General features: G+C 37.3%; 2 protein-coding genes across 3 annotated transcripts; one reads left to right on the top strand and one right to left on the bottom strand.

Annotated features, from left to right (window-relative positions):
• Positions 1–8898: 8898 nt before the first annotated feature.
• LOC144654920 (uncharacterized) lies at positions 8899–11160 on the bottom strand. 2 transcript variants are annotated; one of them, XM_078515160.1, is made up of 4 exons: positions 10932–11160; positions 10879–10898; positions 9777–9905; positions 8899–9143 (listed from the first exon to the last, which is right to left on the bottom strand). In XM_078515160.1, the coding sequence occupies exons 1-4, from the start codon at positions 11110–11112 to the stop codon at positions 9018–9020; spliced, it is 456 nt and encodes a 151-aa protein (XP_078371286.1). In that variant the 5' UTR covers positions 11113–11160; the 3' UTR covers positions 8899–9017. The 2 variants fall into 2 exon arrangements, with proteins under 2 accessions (XP_078371286.1, XP_078371285.1); XM_078515159.1 differs by having other exon boundaries at positions 10879–11160.
• A 9660-nt stretch (positions 11161–20820) lies between these two features.
• LOC144654919 (uncharacterized) lies at positions 20821–22837 on the top strand. The gene is made up of 3 exons (XM_078515158.1): positions 20821–21033; positions 21810–21950; positions 22544–22837. The coding sequence occupies exons 1-3, from the start codon at positions 20839–20841 to the stop codon at positions 22673–22675; spliced, it is 468 nt and encodes a 155-aa protein (XP_078371284.1). The 5' UTR covers positions 20821–20838; the 3' UTR covers positions 22676–22837.
• The last annotated feature ends 4688 nt before the right edge of the window (positions 22838–27525 follow it).

Here is a 27525-nt window from a genome sequence, read left to right as displayed (position 1 = left end):
ATCACCAAGGCAACGGCATTTTGACAGGCATGTTTTTTCCAAATTTGTAATTTTAATGCAATTATTTTTACCTTTTTACGGTTTTAAGCACAGTTTTATTGCTTTTGAGTACTTTGCAGTAATTTTGGGTGGTTTTCTGGCGTTTTGGAAAAAATTTGAAATCCAAGATGGCAGCTGTTTTGACATAATGATGTAATTGTCACATGATGAGACGTCATCATCCCAGATGGCGTATACCAATAATCGATTGCTTAAAAATTCTGGAAGTTACATAGGGGGGCTTTCAAAGCCCCGCTCTGAAGAGGGTTAATAATATTTTCATCAATCTTACACAACCAATAATCGATTGCTTAAAAATTCTGGAAGTTACATAGGGGGGCTTTCAAAGCCCCGCTCTGAAGAGGGTTAATAATATTTTCATCAATTTTACACAATTAATTCAGTCGGGGGAACAAGTGCCAGTTGATGGCGACATCACTTCTCCGAGAAGTGACTGAGTAGTTGCTAAGCAACATGACGTATTTGTACGCGCGATTGCTTTCTGAGTTCTCGTGAACGCTCGTCCTAGTTTTTGATTGGATGAAATAATTCGGAAATTCTTCGAGTGCCTCAACGAAGATTTGCCAAAACCGGCACTTGTTCCCCCGACTGAATTAAATTGCAACAATACTTACCACTTCCTCGGGTATATGATGTAGACGTACACCTGCGTCGTACAGGCACTTGCCAGTTTGCTGGATGCACTTCAAATGTTCACAAGGCGTTCACAAGGCTTGTGAGTAGGATGTTCAGCCTTCATGTGGCAGAATATCGCCTCACGGCTACGCAGCATTTCTGTCATGTAAAATATCGAATTTAACAACTTTGCTTTACTTCACATTATTTTTTTAAACGTGCAGATTCGACCCTAGCCTCTCTTTTCAGTAAAGTTTATATATTTTAAAGTCCATTTCTGTCGCTATGATACAAAAGGTACTATTTCTTAGGTGTAAAAAAAGGGATTGCTGCTTAATTATTAAACTGAATAAAAAAGAAAATTTTACAAAATAACCGTATCGAGGATGTTTAAACTCCTGGAAATAAAAAGAATGCCAGCTAAAATTACTGTGTCTGTTAATTAACAGAATTCCCAAAGCTAAATTTTATGAAAATATATGAGTACTTTCGACTTTCAGTGGCATTTTATATTCTTATTTAAATGAATACTTACGACTTCTCTTGGGACTAGTGGAAAACCGCTTGGTCGAAAGCTTGGTCGGAGGCTTGGTCGACCACTCGGGAAATCGCTTAATTTGACAAAGCTGTAAACCTTCCTCGCCAATTCACGATCTTCCATCGCGAGATAATGCAAGATGGCTTGGGATGATATTCCATCTCCGCTCGGGCATATCATACACGGCCACTGCCTCGAGAAACAGCAAAGCTATCATTGCCTTCATGTTGACGCGTCTTATCTGTGTTCTGGAAAACACGATGTGAAAAGGGATACGCGCGTCTGTAAAAAAAAAAGAGCGAGAGGCACGCTGGCGTGCGTGTTATGCATGCCTCGTGACCGTACTGTGACAAAAGCGTCGAAGGCGTGTTTAAACAGCTTTAAGACTACCTTGCTGCATGTTCATGGAATGGCCTAAAATTAATTATACTTTTTCCAAATTGAACTAGAAAGTCAGCATGTTGTATAACCCAAACCTTTAATCTTTTGTTTTGTTCGCGTTTTATCTAACTTGGCTTTGTACTCATATTGTTTCCTCTCTAGTGCAATTAACTTTTCTCGAACAAACTAATTAAAAGTGCTGTTTTAAATTTTAAAAAACATGCAAATTGCAAAAATATAAGGAAATTTTTGTAATCACCTTAACTGCAAGGGAACAAATTTCTCTTGTTCTTTTAAAGGCAGAAGGCAAGACATCTAGCTAGAGACGTCAGTGATCATGATGGTTTCGACTTTGGCCTTCGTTAAAAAAAAATGTCATTTAGAATTTGGCGTCGACGAATTATTTAGCAAACTAAGGCCCCGTCCACACTGACCCGGGTAAATTTGAAAACGGAGAAATTTGAAAACGCCGCGTAAAATGTTTTCCGTCCACATTAACCCGGGTAAATTTGAAAACGATACGCTTCATTAGTAAGTAAAAGTAAAAGTAAAGTCTTTATTTAACGAGGGTAGCACTAAAATAACATAAAAAATACTAACAAACCAGTGGCCCTCTAAAATTATTTACAATAAAATATAAAAATACACTATTTCACGCTCCAAGTCCAAACGCTCATTGGTGAGCGTTTTTGAAAAGCTCCGTTTTCGGTGACCGAAAACGCCGTTTCAGTGTGGACGGTTGGCCTAACCGGAGAACAAAAGATGCGTTTTCAAATTTACCCGGGTCAGTGTGGACGGGGCCTAAGAAAGAGTCAGCAAGCATCAGTGCTTTATATTAACTTATGCCGGGTAATAAACTTCAACCATAAGAAGCCAGAAAATCATAACAGTTTACAAAGTTGACGTGAAAAACTGGAACACAACTTTTTTTAGTTATGGTTAAAAAAATTAAGTTGGTTGCGGCGAATTCATTTAGTTGGGGTGAATCTTATTAAAAGTGATTTGTCCTGTCCGTTCTAGCGCGCTTCAATCTTAAATGCTTGGTCTCGTGAGTTTATTCCCAAAGATAAATGTTAATTTATAACACGCCCATCGAAGAGTTGAACAGAAAATAAATTGCCCCAAAGCGGTTTTAATTTTTTAAATGCTAAACTTTGTTGACATCGCTAGAAATCGCGGACATTGAAGTCGGCGAATTTTGATGCATCTTACATTAACCGCTCACGAAACTTGGTAATAGCCGCTGATTCGAAAGCCTGACTTTGGGCTCATATACATCTACGATGGTACACAAAAATGCGGCCTACACAGAGAAGTATTTTGTGAAGTAGGAAAACCACTGGTCAAAAATATTGCCTGATAATAAAACTGGAGCAAAAGATCTTTCAAACGATGGCTTTTTCGGCAAAATTGGAGCAAAGACGGCTGAAATATCGTAGCTCAAAGACAGCGGATTTTGGGATTTCAACGTGGACTGCCGCCGTGTGTTTACAGTATGCGATTTTTTGTGGTTTTCTAACGGCAAAGATACAAATGAAATCTAATCGGAAGGAGATTTAAATCGTTTGGTGAGTTAGATTCATGTATAGTTTTATCAAATCTGCTTGCACATTTTTTCGATCACATTCAGTTTGCCGATAATCCCCGTTTATAAACTTTAAGTTTTCGGTTTTCGCCATACATTCCTCCTCTACGCCTTATAATTTTGGTCTCAAAAACTGTTCGCAGAAAACGTTCATGAATACAAATGAAATTCGAAGTCTGCACTTCAATTCTTGTACAATGTGGTTCTTAATACACCAATCTATTGTGTTCCGTTTGCACATTTTTACATTTGTTAAATTGTCAATAAATATTTAGTAAAACATTTCATTCTCCATACATTTTCTTTGTAATTCTTGCGTTCGCTTCTACGGTCAATGTACCGCAGGACATACTATTCGCGGACTCGGAGGTCCGCGATTTCTAGAGATGGTTGTCACATCTCCAAGCCATATGATGTCGCCAAAAAAAAACAATAAAAAGTAGGAAAGACCTAGTATCATAACAAGTCAAAGTTCTACTTTCTTCAAAACAATTTTCGCATTAATGTGAAATGTTAAAAATTTGCTTTTAATTATAATGTACTTTATTTTCTAACCGAATACCCATCTGCATCGAGCTACAAACCGATGCAAATTAAGTTGAAGTTATGTGTTATCTTTACCCAGAAAACTTTACGATTGCTTTAATTAAATGTTAGTAATAAAAGTTATCTGCTAGAGCAGGAGGGCATTTTGCGTGCGCATGCGTGCAACCGCTGTACAAAGACCGCGTGATCTTGGGAATAAAAATGGCGCGGAAGATTCAAACTTTGTTTTTTGTACTGTTTATCGTCACATAATTTAATATAGGCCTAAATTTCGCTAAGAAAAAGTGTTTTGTGTGTGGCGAGGCTCTTATAAAGCAGATTTTCTGGCCAGCTTCGGGATCGTTGTTGCAAATAATGGGAAAATATGTGGGACAGGTAGGAAAGCCTTCACCGACAAAAATTAAACAGGCCGTAAAAAGAGGAAAACATTTATCCGTGTGCTGGAGTGTGATATATTAGGATCAAAACTTCACATCAAATCAATTGCTGTAATACAGGCAGAGTGCGAGCAATATTATAGCTTGTCGGGTGATTTTTTGCCTAAAGGGACGGCCACCAAAGAAAAGGGTTTTCCCTGAGGGGAACGACATGTTTGGGTGTTCTGCACATGATAATGCAGCTCACTGATGACTCCAAAGCAAAGCCAACTTGCCCTCGACTGGCAAACAGGGTTTCCTGGAACAAGACCTGCAGTTCTTTAAAACACATTTAGGCGACACAGAAGTAAAACAGCCGTTATAACAAAATGAACATCAAACTTAATGAAATAAACGTTGAATGAAAAATTGAAAATAACATTGTTTATAGTTAAAAATTATTTCTTAAGACATTTTATACAGCAGTTATTAGAACGTTTCTGAAAAATATATATATAGCTTGTTCGTTTCATGCTATTTTTTGACTGGTGATCAAGGCTAGATTTTGATAAAGGAGCCAAAAATGTACTAATTAACATAGTAAAATGTAAACAAATAGTCTACCAGCAAAGAATTACCATAACACTTTAAAATTAAGACCGATCGCAGTAATTATTTTCTTGTTCAACAGAATAATTGTGGTATCATCGAAATGTGAAGTTATTTTGACCAATGCTCACGTTTAAGGAAATAATCACAAACGATAGTTTCTCTGTTAGGATAAACCAGCGAGAACGTACGTTAAAGAAAGCTAAAAATTTCCACAATTGACCATTTTTTAACGCTACCTTCGCAGCATTAGACGATAGTTTAAGTACTTCAGGCTCCATATATCATCGGTAGACGCTGGAGATCAAGGCTAGATTTTGAGATTTTTGCATTGTGAGAACGACTAAATTGTAGTTTTATGACAAATCTGAACAAAATCATGACCACTCCCTCAAACCCAGGATACTTGATTATAACATCGTAATGAGTTAAAATTGCTGTTTTATACTTTAGTACTAAGTAGCCGTAGCGCTTTGTCCGTTTAGATCTTCCGGCTATTAAAAACATGGGCAAGGTATTTAGGTTCTCGACATTCGGTCGCCATTTTGTCCACGTGCAATGTTTAATACACATAGCCAAAGTCGATCAGATAAACAGCACGCCGACACCAAACTTTGCTTGTTGTTGTCAGAAGATAAAGCAAGGACTCTTAGTATTGTATACAGCAAGTAAAACTTAAAACACGTTTCATTTTGAGCTAGAAATTAGGCCATAAATTGTGGAAAATATGTAAACAATCGATAGCAGAACTTCTCTGTCGTGCGCACTAGTCCATATCGACGCATGCGCACGCAAAATGCCCTCCTGCTATCTGCTAGACGGTTGAGTGCGGTTGTGAACATCAAATATTTGCATTAGTATCATAATTTCGTTTTTTGTATGTATACAGCTTGGCGCACGCCTTTGGATAACGAGATCCAACACCTGGAGCGTTTTGCTTTCAATTTACACTGACTACGCCAACTCAACAGCTGTTTAAAGCTCTAATCTGCTAACGGCTTTGTCTTTTTTATTTGATGCCTTTATAAACGTTCAGACAATTTTGTGACAAAATAACTTTAGAACGACAAATAACCTTCTCGAAATAGAGTTGGCATTGTTTACAATTAAGTAACTAAGCTAATTTCAAATCTGGCCATTCTTTTGTAATTCGCTGTGAGAAACATATTGACTTTCTTGTTACTGAAAATTAGTACCTTTCACTCTTGTCGCGTGCACTTTTGTTCTTTTTTACGACAACCTTTCTCGAATTAGCTGTATACGTTTAATGGCCGTATTGGTGCAACACTATTAGTGTCATATTGATATTGCATTCAACCATTATGATATATTTGCATCAATGCTGTAGCATCGTGGTCACAATGTTGAACTGCCCTATAGTTGTGGGACGCCAACATTGCCGCTTTTTATAATTAATTGTGTAAGATTAATGAAAATATCAATTAACAAGATGCAACCCCACGTGAATCTTCTAACTTATTCTTCTGTAATTTTTGGCTTGTCTTTTTTATGTATTTTTAGAGAAAATGTATCCCGGCCATCCATTCTTGCCTGAAAGACAGCGACACATGTGAGGAGGAAATGCAGTGTTTCGAGGAGTTTGGAGACTGTGCCAGAGAACTTGGAGATGAAAAAGACGCGAAATAACGTACTCGACCTTTAACCCGGCAAAACGGAATAAAGGCTGCATTTAAACACTGTAGTTTGATATCCGGATATCTAGTTGTCTAGAGCAAACAAATATAACATTAAACATTAAAAGCAAGGTTTTGCGTTTATTTACCTCTCGTATGATGGTAACGTACCCGCGAAGTCTTTTTAAGGAAGCCTTTCTTGCATTTGGGAAGGGTGGGAAGGGCTAAAGCAAGGTAATAGACATATCATATACTAAAAAAGAAAAATGATACACTGACGTGCTCATTTCTTATGCGTTATCATATAAACAAAACTGCTCGTCTGCAGCTTGTTTGCTCAGTCGCAGAGTAGCTTGCAATCCCAACAGCAATTCTCATAAAAATTAAAAGAAACGAAAACTTACTGAAAACATTTTGTTTTGTTTGTGTGAGCTTTGATCCAGTTTGTAAAGAAGAAAGTTATAACGGCAATACCTCTTACCAAAATAGATCGCCTTCAACTAAGATAGATAAAGAACCAGGAAGCGTCAAGCAGCAAAATTCGATGCAAAGATATTGTAGTACCTCGAAATCCCTGACACAAAAACTGCGCTATATTTTCGAAAAATGTTGCAAAACGCAACCTTGGAGGATGCAGAAAGTTTTCAAGCATTCCATAATGTTTACAGAACTAGCGAATACCTTTCAACCGTTCACACGATCAATAATCGGCAAGCCACTCAGATTTAACAAGGATCGGGGAGGCTTCTCACAAAAAATTGGGTTCGTGGCTTATTTTCTTAATGAGCGTCAAGTATAGAAACTTTCAATAAAATATGTTAGAGAATTTACATGACCTCAATATATCCGCAATTCTGTTCCAACGATTTTCCTGAGACTTGGCCATGTTATGTATTAAGTCAATATAAGCTGATTCCAGAAATTCGGTAAAAATATATCCGATCTTTTTTTTTTACTGGATGCGATTTCGTCCAAAAGTGGGGTCCAGTTAGACGCTGTAGGTTTCTGATTCCTTACTTTCTTTTTTATAAGGTTTTGGGGATTATTATTGTGCATCGAGTAATAAGGTAGACTAGGCACACGTTACAGTCCCGAGCTGGCGGTTCTTCTTGCAATTTTAATGAAAGGTGAAAACTGAAAACAATTAGGGCCTTAAATTGTACTTCGTAATTTCTTTCACTTATTTCAGCGAAAAAATTATATGTGAAAGATCAGAATGCGAATTTTTTCAAAGCCAGGGCAAAAATGTAAATATATTTCTATGATATTTTAAACAGGACTTAGGCGAAGTAAAAAAATAGCACGGTCAGGCGTATTTGCGTACCCTTATTCACCCCCTTCTTATAGAGCAGCCCAAAAGAAACGTTTCGTCCAACTTATAAAGCGTTTTCACTCACGTGAGCAGCGGCCATATTGGTTTACTAAAACAAAAGACGATTTTTGCATAAAAATAGAGCTTAATTGTCAGAGGAATGGCTTGGTTCAAAAATATGGCAGCCCTTTCTTAGTGTTGGAGTACCAATATGGCCGCCGTGACGTCATGTGAAAACGCTCTCTTGCTTTGTAGCGTTTTTAATAATATACATTTAATTATTTCGAACATGTGCAGCCGGCGGCCATTATTGCGATACACAAAATTAAGTAGACCCTACCATTAATATCATTGCATTTATTCCTTATCTATAAACTCACAGTTTGAAAATATTATCAGGTTTAACAATTAAAAAAAAAAAATGACCTTAAAATATCTGTTTTCGTCGATATAAAAAACTGTATAAAGATTGATATTTTTATAAAAATGACTGATGCTTTTTGACGTCAAGGTGTTTCGTTCTCTAGGGCCTAATATTGACGCCATTATTGGCACCATAATATATTTGTCTATTTTGTTCAAATCGAGATCGTTTCGCATACTGTACCAATATTATTTTTTTTTCGTCAACTCTAGACACGCGGGGACTATTAAGATTCCTCCTCTGTGTGCCAGTGTTAAATTTTGTAGGAATTCGCTAAGATCGCTATTTGAGCATGCTTCAATACGAGGTATACTTACTGTGTTTACTGATCATTTGATGCGAGGCTACGGAGAAAATCTACAATCTTATAATCGTTGGTGATTTAAAACATCATTACCTTGCCTAGAAATTTGTTACGGATCTTTTGAAATGTTTAACAAAAATCCGTGATTGATCATTTATTCATAGGCTTGCGTCATCAGAGTGCACGCGGTAATGAAATATGGAGCTACCTTGAACTCTCCAAATATATTTCATTTAGCAATAAGCTCAAAAGTTCAATTCTGTGACTTGAACTGATGACATGGTGGCTAACATGTCACTGAAGTTATTTAAAATCACTGGAAAATGTTCAGGTTTCGTAGGGAGGATAACAATGATTCTTTAAACAGTCCGTTTGCTAAATGGAGAAGATTGTAACTATTTCGACTCATGTATTCAAGTTCCAAATTGACATGAGCCTTATAGACAGTAGAATTTACCACTGTCACTTTGGAATAAAGACTTGTCTTAGTATGTTAGGATATCACTGCGCGGGAAAATCAAGTCGACACACAGGTTTATAACAATCAGGCTCTTTAATATCACATTTGTTCACTCATGACAACTTGATATCGATATCAAACTACTGTTCAGTTGCAGGCTTTATTCCGTTTGTGTGGTCCTGGGGCGAGTAAGTTAGGCCGCGTCTTTTTTGTCTCCAAGCCTCTTCAAGCATTCTGCAAATCGCACGAAGCAGCACAGTCGTTCCTCGCAAGTCTTGCTATATAACATACAGCAACGGATTACCGGGAAGCATTTTCTCTATAAAATGAAACAAGAACAAAAAAAGTCAGGCATAAAAGCTACACAAAAGTAACTTGCGTTTTGTCAAATTATATTAAACTTCATATCAAATATTGCTTGGATAATTTTTAAGTTAAAAAAATTTGAAAATTGATAAATATAAGAAATTGCATGAACAATTAAAAAGGTACTGGTATAAGAATAGAAAGAACCTGGCAAAACAAACATATAATAACTTTTTAGCTCGTGAGACCTTTAGCAAAAATGGTTGCCATTCATTTCTTTTGTTTGGTCAAGTTTCTTAAAATATTGATTGTGACACTTGAATATATATGAATGATAATATGCTACTCTGAGGAGTTTCAGTGTTTCTGGTTATTAGGCTGCAGATTTGTAACTCATTCAAATTTAAGCGAGGCCTGCCTAGCCTCGTTTTCATGTTTGTGGCCATACAAATGTCTCTGTAACTTCTAATCAGATAAAGTATAGCTTTTAAACTTCATACACTGATTTACTTTGACTTGATCGTTCAGTTAGACTTCTTTGAATTTGTTGGGAAATTATTCTTCTGGGACCCTGGAAATTAAAGGCAGCCATATTTGCATTGAGTGTCAATGTCGGGAGCTGACAGTATTGTAGAGCAGTACCCACCATTTGTGGAGTTGGACGCATGCCGGCTCTGCGCAGACACCGGCTTGTTCTACTGATGCACCTCAAATGTTTACAAGCATCGTCTCCAGCCTTTTTGTGACATTTAACCGCCGCAGCAATGCACCTTTTCTGTTGAAAAAATAATAATGAAAAATGCCAGCGCTGAACAATTTAAAACGTCGGATTTTTTAACTACATAAACTGATATCAAGCATGATGACTTCATGTCTGTCAGCTTGACAGTGAAATGAGATTCTTATTATGTTGGTATTTTTCGCTATATGATTCCGCATGTAAGACATTTTAATTTCTGAGATGCTAAGGTCCCCACCCATTCCAACAAATCCAAAATGTAAACACAAACAAAAGAGCAAACAAAAAATTACATACATAATATACAACAACATGCATGACACAATTGGGCTACGAGCCCGACTTTTTTTTATGAGCGAATAGTCAATGGGGCGCAGTCGAGTTTGCTTTCGCTCACAGAAAACGAAAGGACAAGTAATCAAATTTGTAGACACTCAAGAGAATTGCAGTCCTAGTCCTACAATTTTATGTATTTTAAACCAAATATCAAAAATAATTTCCCTTTTAAGAGTAATGCGTACGCTATCGTGTTCTATCGACGAATGAACAACAGTGGGAGAAGCAATCAGATTCGAGAATTTTCAATACAACACTCGGCCTTGAGAGTCTACTAAACTAGATGAGAAATCAAGTGAAACTCGCGGAATAACTATCGCGGTAGCGATGTTTCTCCGGCAATTCCAAAAATGACAAAACCTTTCAGTTCCATTGTAGATTTCAGTACAATTTAGAAACTGATCTCACTGCCGCATGCTCACTTGAACCGTACGAGTGATAACGAGGAGGACGCGAACGGTTCTCAAGACCAAAACTACAGTCAGATGGTTTTTATAGTAAAAATAGAAATCGTTATGTAGTTCGACCCGCGCCGGACAGTGTAGTTTTATTGTGATCTACAGACGGAATTTTGCGATGACTAACTGTGAAAACATTAAAACTCCGGCCTTTCTAAAGTTGCATTTTACTAAAATATGTGCCAAATAAACAAATCCCTGCTGCCAATACTCACCATTGCGGGTGATGCAGTGGGTCCCAAAGTAGGACGCCCACTAGGAGGAGTGGCTGTTTGTGGACGGACGGTTGGTGCGACGAGTCTTGGCTCAAGGTAACTACGAACCTTCCTCGCCATTTCCTGATCTTCCATCTCGAGATAATGAAGGATGGCTTGAGGATGATATTCCGTCTCCTCTTCGGCATACACGACCACTGCCGCGAGAAACAGCAAAGCTATTATTGTCTTCATGCTGACGCGTCTACCTTGTTCTCTGGAAAACACGACGTGCAAAGAAAGAAACGAGCTTGCTTATATAGTGCATGGGACGTGCTGGGGTACGTGTTGCTCTCCACTCCTGACATTACAGAAACAAAAGCGCGTTCGGCTTGTTTAAACAGCTTTTGAGCAGCTTTACCCACTTATGTCTGATTATGCAGCAACCAAGGATAAATTAAAATATTTTGAATTTGGAAATACAACGAAACATCACGCAAGCGACAATCTTTTGTTTCCATCGTTTGCTTTCCTAAAAGCTTTTCATAGAGAACGTTTTGTAGTAAGCATGTTTACTTAGCTGTTTTCTTTTAGGCAAGGAAATTAAGATGTTGTTTTGCCTGCACGTCGAAGTAAGCAAGCTAAAATATGTTAATGTTTTGGACAATTTTCCCCTTCTCTTTAAAAGAGAATAACTCCGGCTAAATAGTTTTCAGTTAATAAAGGCAGATTTTTACACAGTCATGATTAGTAACGTTAGGGCTTATTCAATTTAGAAAAAGAAAAAGAAAAATGCAAAGCAGAGTAATGTCTTATTATAATATAACGTCAGGAAACTTCTACAAACATGGCAAAAAACTGAAGTCTTGGCGAGTTGTTCAATTATTTCTTTATGTTTTACCTGTCGAACACCCACCCCCTATTAAAGTAATGTTGTAGCCATCTGTAAAAATAATACTTAGAGTATCTCTTGACCATGATTATAGGATGCTATCAGCGATCAGGCCGGTATTTGATCAGAATTACGCTAAATTCTTGTTTATTATAGCATTTACGTGGTAAGGATACCGTGAAGCAAAGTTCCGGGATCTTTTAATTAACAGCATGTACTTAACCATCTTGATAATAAATTACGAGTAAGAGAACTGCCCTGTAAACCTGTTCATGCACTAAGGATTTTTAGAGATTTACTTACAGCAGTAGAAAAATTTCGGTTGTCCATCTAGACAATGTATCCACCTTGGCGATTTCCGTGTCTGCTTAAAACTGATCTTTTCACAATAATAAGGAGAAATTTCCTGTTTTTCGCTTTTGAGTTTGACATCAGTGCTGACATTTCCCCTAAAAACACTAACTGCGAATGAAATTTAAAACGTACAAACTCACAGCGTTTACAAATGTCAGTTTCAGGTATTTTGACTCTATTTTGTTCCACGTTTCTAGTGCGAAATCGTGTCTTGTTCAAGAGACCTTATTTAAGGCAAGCGGAAAATGTCTGTTTATTAAATAATAAATAAATTTGAAACACTATGCTTTACAATAGCGAACCATTGCCCCGTTAAAAAAAAAGACAAAAAGTAGAAAAGAAATACTTGGCTTGATCTCCTTTCGTCGCAAAAATGTTAAAAGAAAGTCAAAACCCTTCCTTGTATAAACAGCATGTCCTGAAGTATAAAATATAACTTGTACAATCTAGGGCTTATAATTTCTTCTAGTGATAACTGTACTTTTTTTATAGCTGTATGTATTTTTCTGCGAAACAAACTTTGGGGGTTGAAGTGAACAGCGACACAGTTTCGTTTTGCTTAGTTGCGCATTTTATTGTCAGCTATTAAAGTAAATCTAAGCATTTTTTGCATAGTAATAATCATACTCGCGAGCTGCTAGTCCGATTTGAATATTGGAAGTTTCCGTGACGGAAAAAGCTTTGTTTTGTTTGTCAGATCTAATGTTTTTTCAGCTTTTGGGTACAACTGTTTAATCACCGAAGCTTTTTTGGTTTTGTAAAAACTGAAAATCTACAAATTTTTGAAGAATTAACTTTTTAAAAGTTTTGCAAAAACAAACTCACTCTTTTCCGTTTCTTTTTTGTTAGTTAGACGCAGCCAGCAAAAAAGATTTGAGGAATAAGAGAGTTCGTGATCGCATAAGGTAGACAGCGTTCTGTATTTGTGGTCATTAAGAATGTGAAGATCAGCTTATTTACGAAAGGCAAACCGTTAAAGTGTGTACATTGTTCTGACAATGTAGTTGTTTTTACTTAGGAAAAGTAAACCCTGCTAAACTGTTTACATTGCTCTGACAACCCTGAAAAGTGTAAAGATCAGCTTATCTAGGAAAGGGAAACCGTGCTGAAGTGTTTACATTGCTCTGAGTTATTGGTGTTGAGAAGAACGAAGCTGTGCTAACAAGCTCATCAAATATCGATTAGTTCGAACTGTAAAAATAATAAATTATAATTTATATTCAGGGAGAGGCAAAAACATTCTTTCCGGATTTTAAGGATCGAGAAAATACAATTAACCTAAAATGTAGGAATTCTTGATATATTTTGCGAAAGGACTATCGGAAGAAGGGCCTAAAAAGTGTGAATTTCGAAATTAAAAATGCGCATTGCGTACCGGGTATTTTATTACACGTATTATCCTCAAAGCTTGTTGTCTTTTAACCCTTTAACCGGCAGATTTCTGTGACTTTCTAACGGTTTTTTCTGGGCTTATATATTCTGTAGAACTTCGTGATTGCATATAAGAAGTTCAAGTAAAAATGTGTGCTGTTTCGAAACACCGAGGGCTCAGATTTTTATTGTGACGTCAGTAGTCGGCAGTTGCTTCTTTCGTAGGCGAGCTGTTGGGCTTGGATTTGGCTCGTTTTGTGTTTATAAGTGATTTTTCGAGTCATTTTTCACTGCAGAAGCCCCCAGGCTGGCATCATTAAGCTAGAATGGTGGGTAGAGGCCAGCATCTGAAAGAAACCAGAGGTGAGAGATGATTTTGTCTTGATTGGAACGCCAGAAATATTCGAATCGAAAGATGGCGGTTCATGGGTAAAGTTGTCTCTCTGGCCGTTCTGTGGGTGGATTCCAAGACCTGCCAAGGCATTTTGGACGAGTTCTGACTTCCAAAGAATGCAATCGGTGCAACATTTTGCCGGCAGGATTGGGTGGCTCGACACTTATAAAAAATATATGGAATAAAGGTAGGAAGCCTTTCATGCCGCCGCCATGACTGTTTTTCCCAAGCATCCCTTTCGGTCAGCAGCGAGGAAATTACAGGTTTGCAAGCATAGCTCTAATCGAATAGTAATTGCTGAGTCTGCTGAATGATTGATGGGAAATTTCCTTGGTGAACGGAAGGGAATAGGGTTGAAGTTTGCTGCAAATGTATATTTTTGAAGTCAGAATTATTTTTTCATTAAAGTGCTACTATGACCAAAATTTTTGTTTTTCTTTTCGTCTTTTTCTAAAGTCAATTTGTTCAATAAGTCTATATTTAACTAGCGCGCTAGAATTTAGAACGTTGCGAGCAATATAAGCCTTGAAATAGCTTGCCGAAAATCGTGGAAAACCCGTCCGCCATTACTCGGACGTCTAAAGTGAGCCAGCGACTGTACTGAAAAGCGGATTTACGCATGAGTTGGTCCGTGACGTCATATGCGCATCGTCGCTTCGAGCTTCGAGTGTTCCAAGAGAGAATATACTGAGAATTAACAGGGTTATAAAAGATATTTCTTCGACAAATTCTTCGTCTAGTTTGCCCGGTGGCGAAACCCAAGAGAGCCGCAACGAAGAGACATTGCAATTTAGCGGTATCGTTTCTTATAATGAGAATTTAAAGCCGTTTGACGTCGGTCTAAAGGGCAATGTTTGTATGCAATTACTTCAATATTTATTTCATTCGATGAGGTTTTGTAGCTGCCGTCTTCATGTCCAATCGAAGCACCGATCGAAGAAGCCTCGAAGAACGAAGAGGAACGGCGATTCATGGACTACATACGTTTGAATACATGGTATGATGAGAACGACATTGAATAGTTAGGATAAAATGTCTGCAATGTTTGAATTAATAGAGAGCTCTGCATATATATATACATGTAGGTTGCTATTGCCGTTTGCGAAGGATTGAAATGATCTTTACTGTTGTTTTCATTCTTGTAATCTATCATACACGCCATGGGCATAAAATCTATCTCAGCTGTTTATTCCGAAAAAAGCTTTATAAACATGAAATAATGTAAAATTTATACAGAAAAATTAAAGTCAACAAGATGGTGCAGGTGATCAATGGATTTAGCTCCTTGAGTTTTATACAGTTTTACCTTCCTTGACTACAATACAGGTAATAAACCTTTTTAAAACGAAGTGCTTTAATGGGTAATAACACTTCAGACATCTAGCTTCAGCCAGCATTCAGTATTCCTGTTTCTTAAAATAAGAAAACCATTTGAATGCTGTATAGAGTCCTTCACTCTATTTACTGATAATGTTATGAAACTGTCCCACAAGTAGCAGCAAAACTGGGTAGGAGTAGTTTTTCTTATTCATTTCACCCATTTGTTTTCCTCTTGGCCCCGTGATTTTTTGATGATAAAAATAACTGAAACAATATATGCACAACATGGGAACAAGTAAAATAATATTAAGGGTATAAAGTTTTCAGTTCATAAACGGGAACACCTGGACCTCAAATAGACACTGGGACCTTGATCAAACGTTTCCAGTTTTGAACCAGCATTTAAATGAAGCCTGCGGTGAGTCGGGGTCTGGCATCTACTCAAGAAAATATTTTTTTATGGTATCATATGCAATATGACAGTGGCTCTTTCTAGAGAATATCACTGGCAGTACATTGTGCATCTGCAGTATGTGTATGTAATTGAGAGTTCAATTTTGGGACTAATCTTGTGTCAACTTAACGTGACTGTAAACAAGCCAGCTCCGTGTACCACCCTAAATAAATTGCTCCCTTGATGCAAAAAGGCAAAGTCTGCATGCAAGCCTGCTTGCCCATCAGGCCAAAGCATATCTTGGTTTAAGTAGGATTACCAGTAAGCAACCTGGATGAGATGGAAGTACAATTGCATCACAGGTTTAACCTCCCCACTCCCCCCACATACATGTAATGACACTGGTCTGGGCTCACACCTGAACAGCTTGATTCAGAGTCTTGCGCACTGACCATTAGGTCACCGCACCTAAATCAAAACAACTACCCCATTGCTATGCAACATTTTTATTTATGGTACAGGTTTGACTGTATTTGTTGTCGGCTTCGCAGTTCGTGTATACTTTTTAAATAAATACATATATAATGGTTGCAAGGGTCCTGTGTGACCTCAAAATTGCCCCCTTGTTACAAAAAGGCAAGGTCTGCATGCAAGTCTAGTTGCCCACCAAGCAACTAGACTTGCATGCCCTCGTCACACCATCAATTTGCCAGTTCCCATTCTACACTTGGAGAGGAGGCACCATGAGAGTAGTCTTGCCCAAGAACACAGCACAATGACACCAGTAAGAGTCCACACCTGAACCGCTTGATCCGGAGTCCGACAACTTACACTTAGGCCACCTCACCTCAATCAATACAACATTTTTATTTATGGTACAGATTTGACTGTACTTGTGTTAGAAATTATGATGGATCAGCAGCTCAGGGGTTCTCTGGCACATTCACATGATTTATTGTTGGCTACTACATTCTCAACTTATGAACAAAAAGAGCATGCCAAAAATAAATATATTGCAAACTTAAAATAAAGAGTAGCTAGGATTTCAACGGTGCTCTGTTGCACACAGCATGAGTGATTGGCACAGGTCATAATTATAGCTCATGGCCCCTGTTGTACTTAAATATAATAAAGATATACTGAGTAAAATCCGGATAGCATGTATGTCTCTGAGACAGGCTAACACTGTTCTATCCTGAGATTACTTCTCAAAAAATGTTTATGAATACTATATTAAAGTGCACAATGAAGTACAGTCCTACTGTAGTGTTTTATATTGCATGGCAGAAATAAACAAGTGACCAACACTGAAGACGTGCTGGTGAGTTTATTAAGACTACAGTGTATACAGAGGACTACAATGGAAACATTTTCAGTACATAATCAGTAAAAAGATATTGCTAAGCTTTGCATCCTCTGTATGTACTTTCACATAATGTACCGCCTCGTGCGAATTTATTTAAGTTTATTTGTACAATAGAGGATATAATTCAGGAACATACAGGCCGATTTGCCCAAAAATTACCTTTTTGACATGAAGTATTTACAATAAATTTAAAAATGACTATTCTAGAACACGAGAGCTTGAGCAACAGAAGTAAATTACGCCACTCACCCAATGTTTTGCTTCTAAAAAGGAGCGAATACAGTAAACTCACTGTAGATAATTCGAAGCGTTCTATTCTATTCACTTCCCTTGGATAGTTGAAGAAGTTAACCTCACAAAGGTTGCAGGGAGAAATATCTATAAAGCATTTCCAAGAGTACAAGTTTCCCTCAAAGTTATCAGACGATCTATTTTATTCATCTTGCGTGGTTCGGGCGAGTTAAAAATTCCGCCTCTTGAAATGTTTTCTGCCACTATGTTGTACAAACGTGACCTGGAGATGCCCTGAAGTATGTTTAAAAAACATTTGCACAGTAGATACGGCTTCTAAATCACTACAGATTAAAAAGAAAACCAATGTTTTTCCAGATCGGTCACTCCAGCCTTCGAAGAAGCCATTTTGTTGATGCGCATATGACGTCAGCATGCTCTCGCCCCAACTAGTTCCAGATCTCTATTTGGTCCTCGGACATTTTTGAATCTAGTAATGGCGGCAAGCCAAAGCCGAAGTTTACGCGTGAAATAAGTGGTCTTCCAATTCGAATTTGAACTTAAAATTTGGCAAAGTTACTATTTAATGTAAGTACTTTCAAAAACCGAAGAGAAAAGGGAAGGTAAAATTTTGATCATAGTACCACTTTAAAAAAATGGAGGCAAAGATGTGTGTTTTTTGTTGTTGTCCTGTTACGTAGAAAACGGGCATTTTCAGATTTGCTGCTGAACAAACAACCATATGCAACAGAAATCAAGAGTTGTAGTCAGTTAGTTGGCTTTTAAAGCTATGAAAATTATCACTTTGCCATAAAAAGCAGTCATTACTATCATGTGCCCAGATATGTAAAAGCTAGAGATTTTTCAATCACTGCTGGTGTTTATCGTACACATATGTACGATTGCCGGTTAAAGGGTTAACGCCGCGTGCATTTGCAATTCGATATGTCGTGCAAGGGAAAGCTCCGTTCGCTATTGAATATTTCTACTCAGTGGAAACTGAAAGCAAAGAACTAAAGATATTTTTTTGATACCTCTTGTAAGTGAAACATTTGAGAACATATGGAAAGAACGTCAATGCTCTTATTGTAATGATAAATTTGTGCACTTTCATTTCACTTATTAATATAGCTTATGCTTGAAAACCGGCAAGGTGTTTGCTGAGAGGAAAGCTACGGCGGTTTATTAAACTCGATCCAAAATAGTCAAAGAATTCCGTGTCTTGTGTCAATGTTTTTCGTGTCTAGTGGAGAAGACATGCAGCTTGGAGTTTTCGACGACAAGTGTGATGTAATAACACTGAAAGAAATAGGATTAAGACAGAATCCATCAGGAAGTCGAGTAATATTAATAATTAATTGGACAAAAAACGAGTACCAGAATAATTTAAATCATATTGAGTTATTTTTACCCTTTTTAAAAGCTAAAAATGTTAGTGATTATCCGTGATAACACCAACAACAATTTCTTATCAGAGCCTGAGAGAATGAATTTCAAAGTTCACAAGAACCACGTAAACTATAGGTAAAATTTCACGTGTGGCTATTTTGTAAAGTCGTCTTTTAGTGGAATTCAATGAAACTTCGTAATTTGTTTTTGATTTACATTGGTGTTGTTAGAAATGATTTCTTTTGATGAGATATTTGAAACAGTAACACAGAAGTTTGAAATACGATGTAAATAATTTTGGTACATAATTTTGTCCAATAATTTGTCCAATTTTGTCCAATAATTTGTCCATAATTTTGTCCGCCGGGACTCGAAGTCCGGCGGACGGTCTTAATTCCTTTATAGATAGTTTTTGACCTTCCCTAGTCAAAACAACTTGAATTAGGATAGAGTACTGAGAGAAACTATAACCTCAAACCCTTGCCGATAAACTTTTAAAATTCGACCAGATTCCTCAACGAGCTAGACCCTTCCAAAACATGGAACTCGAAATAATACAATTAACGGTTGATGTGGTTTAGACGAATGTGAAGAAAGTTCTGTTATAATGAAGTATGATGCGGATATTAAATTTGTCCTTACAAAACAAAATGCGCCAGGGTATTTACATGTAAGAATTTAAATGACTGGCGAGCTAATATTTTTCCTTATTTTGGTTCGTTACCAATTATTTTTTTATCCATAAACCATTTTAAAGAAAACATTACTTTTTATCCCATGTCTTTTTGAAATGCTGGTAAATGTTTTTTGAGAAATTAATAATATTTTAGTATACAGCCAGCCTAACATTTTTATTGAAAAACACTGCCAACAGTTTAATTGAAGAGTCACTTATCATCACATCTGTCTGAGACGTGTTAAATTTTTAAGGAAAAATAAAATTTAATCGTTCTTGTTTTAAAATTTTATGCACTTTACAGACACGTAATTTTCTTGTACTTAATTAACACACGATGGCACTTGATACACTGCTTAATTTTTTAGTACATAATTATTGTAAATAAAATTACCGGCAACTACCTTCACCGTAACGATTTAAATAAACTCTTGCCTCGCTGCGGCTTCATCTAAATTTGCAAGAAAGTTATTAACCTACGAATGAATAATTTCTCAAAGAAGGTAAATACTGAATGACAGAAGAGAGTTGAAACCATCTCAGACTACCTTAAAGTTATTATTGTTAGCGGCTACTAATTTAAGCGATTTTAGCGAGTTGGGCAAAAATCGCTAAATTAGTACTCGTTAAAATTTGTCTCGGTCAAATTTAATGTGTTAAATTTAAGTACCCCTTTCCCACCCCGAAAAATCGCTAAATTAAATAGTCACTAAATCTTGCTCAGGAAAATCGCTAAAACAAGTAGTCGCTATCAATAGGAACCTTAAGGTATAAACAACCAAAAAGGGTGCGATAAAGTTTCGTTCCCGTTAAATTGCTTTAACATCTTTTATTTCTTTTGTTCTGTGCTATTGTTTGTTCGCATCTCACACATAAGATGAGATAATATTACGATATTACGAGTCAAATATCTGTGCATTTTTTTAGCTTCAACTTTAGCTGAGTTTGCGAGAAATCTTCTTACCTACGAAATGATAAATTTCTCTCTGAGTGAAAAACACTTCGACATAAAATATTTTTTGAATAATCTCAAACTAAACTAGAGAAGAATTATGATGAATGAAAAAGAGTTTCGATTTCGTGCAACAACTTAACACCTGTTTAAATATTTTTTGTTCCGTGTTGTCTAACATCAGTCAATACTTATTTTTGGCAAAAAAGCGGACAAAATTCAAACAACGCCAGTTTTGCACGAACATTTGTTTAGTTCCACGTTTCACTAGAAAGCTTATAACCTACGAAATTATAAATTTCCCTTTGAGTGAAAACGCTACTACACAAGATATCTTTTTAACAAGTCAAGCTTTTAACTAGCTGCAATTGAGAAGAGTGCAACAGAGTTTCGCTTTCGTGCAACAACTTAAACATCTGTCTAAATATTTTTGTTCTGTGCTGTCTGGCGTTAGTAAATACCTGTTATTAGTAAACAAAGCTGACTAAATTCTAGCAACGCCAGTTTTGCACGAACATTTGTGTAGCTCTCATCTTAACATGTGTTACTTCGCAACCACAAAATGACGTCAGGCGCGGCGATTTCTATATAAGGCGTGCACGTCGTCTCAAAATTACAGTGCAAATTGCGCTTGAAGACAAAATGAAGATTTTCGTAGTTCTTCTCCTCCTTAGCGCCTTCTCAGCGTATGTGTCCGCCAATGAAATGTTTCCTACGGCTGTGATTGATTTCTTGGAGGAGCGACACGATGAAGGAATGGTTCAGGTTTTGAGGGACAACGGCTTGCCAGAAGATACTTTGGTTCTTGCTGAACGTGGACAGCAACCGGACTGGTTGGTGAGCAAAAACTCATTCTTCCTTAAAGGGAACGGGTCACGGATTTTAGCCAAGCTTAGGCATAGGAAATGACCATCAAATTCGTTTAAATATATAAAATAACCTCTTAAAACAGTGAAGCGCTATTTAAATAACACAACAAATGCAAAAAAGGTACGGATGGCTAAAAGTGTCAAAGATTGAGACGGATTGCGATATGGGTTTTTGAAATATGGTCCGACGGAGCAGTTTTCGAAGTTAATCTTGTCTGCTTGTAACTTTAAATTATGACCCCCGGATGTTTTTAATTTCTTTGTAAACATTTAGTTTCATAGAGAGTATTTGACAAAATTTAGTTACATAAAATTAACTCAGCCGTGACATTGTCCCTTTAGTTCCCTTGCTTCTTTTTCCTTGCATTTTTTTATTGTATTAAAGAGAGGCACGCCAAACGGTGTTTTCGTAATCTTCGAAAGTACGAATGTGTCTCGTTAGACTTTAAAGACCTGCAGAGTGAGCGATTAGTTCATGGTTCAGTCCTTTTGCTAAAAAAGCGGGAGGTTTGTCTTCTCAGTCAATTAGGTTTAAAATCATCAGGTGAATTTCCCGCGCTTACGACATATTTGCTTTTTATCCGACATCCGATTGGCTTTCTGATCATTTTACCTTGAGTTTACATGTCGAACAAAAGTGACTACAAATGCACAAACTCAAGTTATGCACTAGCTAACGTTGTCAATATTGAGACATCGGTTATGTTAAGCCGTTAAATGAATTTTCTTTACTTTTCTTCACAGAAACCTTGCATTGATCAAGGAAAAGCTTGCTGGAACAAGACGGGTCACGATACCTGTAAAATGCTTGCTTGCATTGACAACTTCTGGAAATGCTACATGACGCACCACCCCACTCCTCTTCCTACACTGTCACCCCTTCACGTAAGTACACTAATAAATTGTAAAACACAAAATAACGTTAAGCTAACTGTCGGGAAGTTAAAAGCACTATAAGCAAACCAACCCGTATTTCTTATCTGTTAAGGAAATCAGAAAAAACATGCTAGTGGCTTGTCTACAATAGACAAGCATCAAATCCAAGGGGAGTAGCGAGAGCTAGTCGTTTCATGCTACAGACATGGTATCCTCCGATGGACTCCGGATTGAGCGGTCCAGGTTCGAGCCTTGCCAAGGCCGGGCTCTTTACTCTCGTAGCTTACAGTCAGGTGTATAAATGGGTACCGGTGAACTCACTGCTGGATGTAACCCTGTACTGATGGACTGGAGTGGAGAAATATGGTCCGACGGAGCAGTTTTCGAAGTTAATCTTGTCTGCAGTGGAGGAGAAGAAATACTATGAGTTGCTTAATGTTAGTGAAACGGGGATAATAAGGTCATTAGATTCGATAGCAGTCTTAACCTTATACCTTCGTTAAATCACAATCGTTCTTTCAGTTCTCCGCTTCTAGACTAAACACACTGGTTGCATTTTTCCCTGAAATTTACTGACGTACGTTTTTTTTTTCTTCTTACAGAAAGCATGTTCGGCACTGCTTTATCTGTGCAGGGCCCATAGCATTAGCTGTGCTGGGAAACTGTGCTGCTATGTCCGGATTAAGAAGTGTTTCGAACTGCAACCTAAGCCGACTGTCGGAATTGGGGCGTAAAGGGAAGCAAGTCCTCGGAGAAAATATCACATTGTTACCGTGGCAACAAATAGAACGATATCGATCAAAATGACGTGCAATCAGGCTCAATTTTTTTCTTCATATATTGATGTATTCACGCAGGCGTTTAAAGTTGTAATCAATAAAAAAAGGAAAGCATAACTGTATGAGTGATTGTTATTACATAACTTGCTCCAAATTAAATTAATGTACAGAAATTGTCGCCGGCAACCCCACCCCACTCAGGAAGAATCAATGTATTTGTTCTTTACAATTGACAGACTGGTTTCTTCTCGTTATAATGCAAGAATACCAAGCCAGATTAGAAAAGCTTATGTGGCAGGCACAAGCTTATAATTATATTTCGCAGACTTTTTTAAGAGGGAAAAAGCTAAAAATACCGGCAAAAACGATTCCATGGTTAAAATTGTTAATACCCTAAAACAAGAAATTTTGCATTCGACTTAAAAAGCCTATTCTCAGTTTATTCGCTCAGCAGGGCCTCTCTGGATACAAGCTTCCTTGCTAGTTATTATACTTAGAAGTCACAGGTTTTCGCACATGTAGTAATTATGAAATTGATTGAAACAAAAAATTCACTGATAGTGTAAAACTAATGAGCATATGCTAACCTTCTTTTTTTAGCGGAAGCAAATTATCCTATTTTGTTGACTTATCTTGTTCAAAGAGGGTCTGGATGGGGTACTTCGATAACACTTAACACTTTATTTTCTGGGTCTGTAACATGAAACAGTAAAATTTTAGGCATTTTAACACTAACAGTAAAAAATTCACTGTAACAGTAAATTTTATTCAAAAAGAAACAAAAACGGTTCCAAAAATCCTATATTAATTTGTTTAGTATTTGAAGAAGTTTTCGGCAATTTTCCGACGTTTAATGATCAGTTTGGAAGATTCCGAAGACTACCAAATATTCCCGAAGACTGCCGAAGATTTCCGAAGATTACCGAAGATGTCCAAAGACTACTGAAGATCCGATGAGAAATCCGAAAATTTTCTCTAAGTTGATAAATGATTTTATCCGATTTTTGAAGAGCAGTTAGGAATTTACAATGCTAAAATGTTTCACTAAAAACCCTCCAAACACTTAACACTATTTTGTCCAGAAACAGTAAACATTAAAAAATTGGCCAATGTAACAACAAACACTAAAAATAATGGGCAAATAACACTGAACACTAAACCCCATTCAGACCCTTCAAAATATGCTTGATTTGGTCAAATAAGTGATTTTTTTGAGACCTGTTAAGACCAAATGTGGCTACAGTGACATCGAATCGAGTAAACACTCTCGGTCAGATTTTAGGAAAAGGCAATTTGAAACTAAAAAAATTGAAACTTACTCGTAATATACGACAGCAAAATGCAAGATTGCTAATTCATGTTTTTATTTACATTAATAAAGATTGTTACATCACACATTGGTAGCTATCAATCTGTTCAACTTTCATGCCACTTAAGAGCATAATAAGTTTTTCCGCTGTGTCAGACAAAACTGTAATTTCATTTGGATTAGACAGAGATTTCAAATGGACGTCCTAATGGACGTTTGGAGGGACGAGGGCGGCCAGATGGACGTCCGGAGGGGCGAGGGCGGTCAGACGGACGTCCTGAGGGAGGGGGGCAGAGGACGCCCGAGGAAGAGGCGGTCAGATGGACGTCCTGAGGGAGGTCTACGGACATGCGAACGCCGTAAAGGACGTAGGTGACCGGACGGACGGCGTGAAGGACGAGGAAGGCTAGTCGGGAACCATGAGGGACGAGTTAAAACGGACGGACGCAATGAACGGCGTGGGAAACCGGATGGTCGTGGACGACGAGAGGGATGTCTCGAGGGACGAGACGGACGTCCGGAGGGACGAGGACCGCGCGACGGACGTTTCGAAGGACGAGGACGGCGAGAAGGGCGTACTAAAATGCCAGGAAGGCGAGATGGGGATGCAGAGGTTAAAGGACTACCAGTCGGATCTCTTAATGCAGTCTGTTAAACAAGGAACAACTGAATAAGCACATGGCTGAACATAGTGTAACGCAACCTTTCCTTAGTTCGTTATCTTAACCGTATTATTGTAACAAATCCATATGCGAAAGTTAAAAGAATGGCAGAACAGTCCTTAAAAATATCATTGAGATTTAAGTAAATTTATGAAATTAAAATTATCACTCAAGGAATTACAATGATCGACTGAACATACCAGCAGTTTGAGGTAGGTAATAGTTTCCAACCCTTGTTCGGAGATCTTGGAAATTTTTGCCGAGTAACCGGTGACTTTATATCTTTCTCATATTCTAACAAGCTTACGATACATTCTTTTCTTTTCAAGGCACCGACGTGTTGACCCGGCGTGTTGAGAAGTTTATTGCATTGTAGTGAAGCAGACTAGACAAATAAGGTTTTTAAAAACTACGATTTTCGAATAAACAGCCCCGAAAATTTCCAGAATTGTCTTCCAAAAATTGTGACCGCTCAGATATTTTTACGACAGATATAAACGTAAGAACATGACGCTTCGACGTCTTAACATGCTTTTCTATACCGCTCTGATAATTTTTTGGTTAATTGAAACGCCATAAATGCAACCTTATTCACGCTACAACACACGAAAACGATGAACAAAACTATGAACAAAACTTACCTTGACAACAGAACGTTCCTCCAGATCTTTTCCTTCGAATTGGATTAATTCTTCAGTCTCTGCATCGTCCTTAGAGGTAGCGTGGTCTGCTCTCAGCATAAGCGTGGTAAACGTTATGATAACGCTTACCACGGACACAATAATTGCAACTTGGAGCAGTTTATTCATGTCGATCGGTTATTTGGTTGATTTTCTCGATCGTTCAGCACAGAATCAATCTTCTTTCGTATTCCACTGACGCCCAGTCCTCGAGTTTTATACCGTTTGTAAAATTACACCTCAGAGGTGCGATATTAAAACAGGTGCATCCGATTGGTTGGGAAAATTTCGGTTAAAAGGAGACTAATTGGTCGATGAAAACCAAAAATCAACTATGATGAAAATTTCAATATAATTACGTTCTTTTTGTCAATGCGTCCTAACATTCCAAACAGGAATTTTAAAAAAAGGACCAAGGGGAAGAAATTTCGATAACATGAGACATTGTTTTACTCACCTTTCCCTTCTAAACCCGCTCCAAAGATAATGTTTTGTTGACTGAATAGTACAACTTACAAAGAGTAAGCGAAGATTGACTTGTTGGTGTTATCTCGATGGAACCTTAGAAATTTGGGTGTGACGTGGTCCTTTTTTTCTCAACTTGTTACTTTCTGGCTGCGTCACGACATGGAATGTCTGATCATATGGTCATTATTTTTTTTCCTATTGTTATTTTTGTTAACCATTACGTAACCGTTATTCTTTAAAATTGTAATCGTTGGTCGTTATGTAACCAACTTCGTAGTGCATTTGTTTTCTTAATTCGCTTTATTGTAATTAGCTGTTAATTGTAGTCTTATTATTATGCACCTTGCGTCTTGTATAAAAAACATTTTGGCGGGAAAGGGAGACATAAGGTTAAGTTTGTTTTAAGAAAACGTTTTAGCAAAGTAGGATGGGGGAGTGGTTAACTTTTATTAGCACGACCATTGCTGAAATCCTCAGTAAAAGCGATCCTAATTCACGGCAAAGAAGTCATTTCTCTGTGAATGCTCGCGTGCGAGATGGTTGGTAGCAGAATGCCGAATGAAAAGTGCTGCTGCTAAATCGTAATCTGCTCCGTGAATAATTGCAGTAAATAAAAGAAACGAAGCTTGGTGTGCAACTGGTGTGCAAACGGCATGTAACCGGAACTACAAAGTATTAAAACTGGAGAAGAAATCTGAAAGAACTAGGAGTAAACTGGACTTTGGGACGTTGTGTGAAAGTTCGTTTGGTACGTTTTTTTTGGAACGAGGTCAAGACAATCTCATCAAGATGCAAGGTGAACTGAACTGAAACTGAAAAACAAAAAACGTTTAAATTTAGGAGTTTTTTTTGTAAATAGAATAAGCTCTAGTGTTAAGTTTTCGCAGTTGTATCTTAGCGCTATTTTGCAATAAATTTTTATTGTATTATTTTGTTGTTTCGTGGTTTTTGAGTGCTTGGCATGGTTTATGAACAAGTTTTTCGTTACATTGAAGAGGGCCCATTGTTGGCGCGGGTCTCGTCACTCTGCGATGAATGTTTGTTTTGCTTATTTTAAGGACGTTTCTGCCCAAACAACAACGCGCGATATCAATTTAAACGTTACCATTCTGTGACAAAACTGCAGCAGGACATTTTGAATGTTACGTAATCTTAAACTTCGTAAAGCCCCGTTTATGGATCAAATATGGCATTATGCCATAACACTAGCGTGTTGGGAATACAAATAACAATATCTTTGAGTGTCATTATAATTTTGATTACATCCAGCTGAAATTCAAGCTAGAGCTGAATACAAACATCGGTGAAAAATGAAGCGTATATATATTTTCTGTTTATCAGCTGTAGATTGTACCAGTAATGGTTAATAAAATTTAATGATTCCTTGGATCGTCTTTTAAAGACCACTGTGAAAAAAAAATCTTTCAGGACTATTCAAAGTGATCTTATAATAAATAATAAAATAATAAAAATAATAATAAATATCTGACTCCTGAAATCTGAATCTAATATGTTATTTGCTCCTTTGCCTTTGGCCGATTGTGGAATGACACATTTTGGTTATAAAAATATTTTAAATAGCAATAAAAAGAGTGATCTAGGCAGGAAGAAACTTGAAAGTCTCAGGATTTAGAAGATAAAATGAAGTAATTATTAATTTGGCTTGAAGGAAAAAAAAATAAGTAA

This window comes from Oculina patagonica, chromosome 5 (genome assembly GCF_052425735.1).
Source record: "Oculina patagonica isolate OP01 chromosome 5, crgOcupat, whole genome shotgun sequence".
Classification (NCBI taxonomy): Eukaryota; Metazoa; Cnidaria; class Anthozoa; order Scleractinia; family Oculinidae; genus Oculina; species Oculina patagonica.
This window is presented reverse-complemented; position numbering and strand designations above follow the sequence as displayed.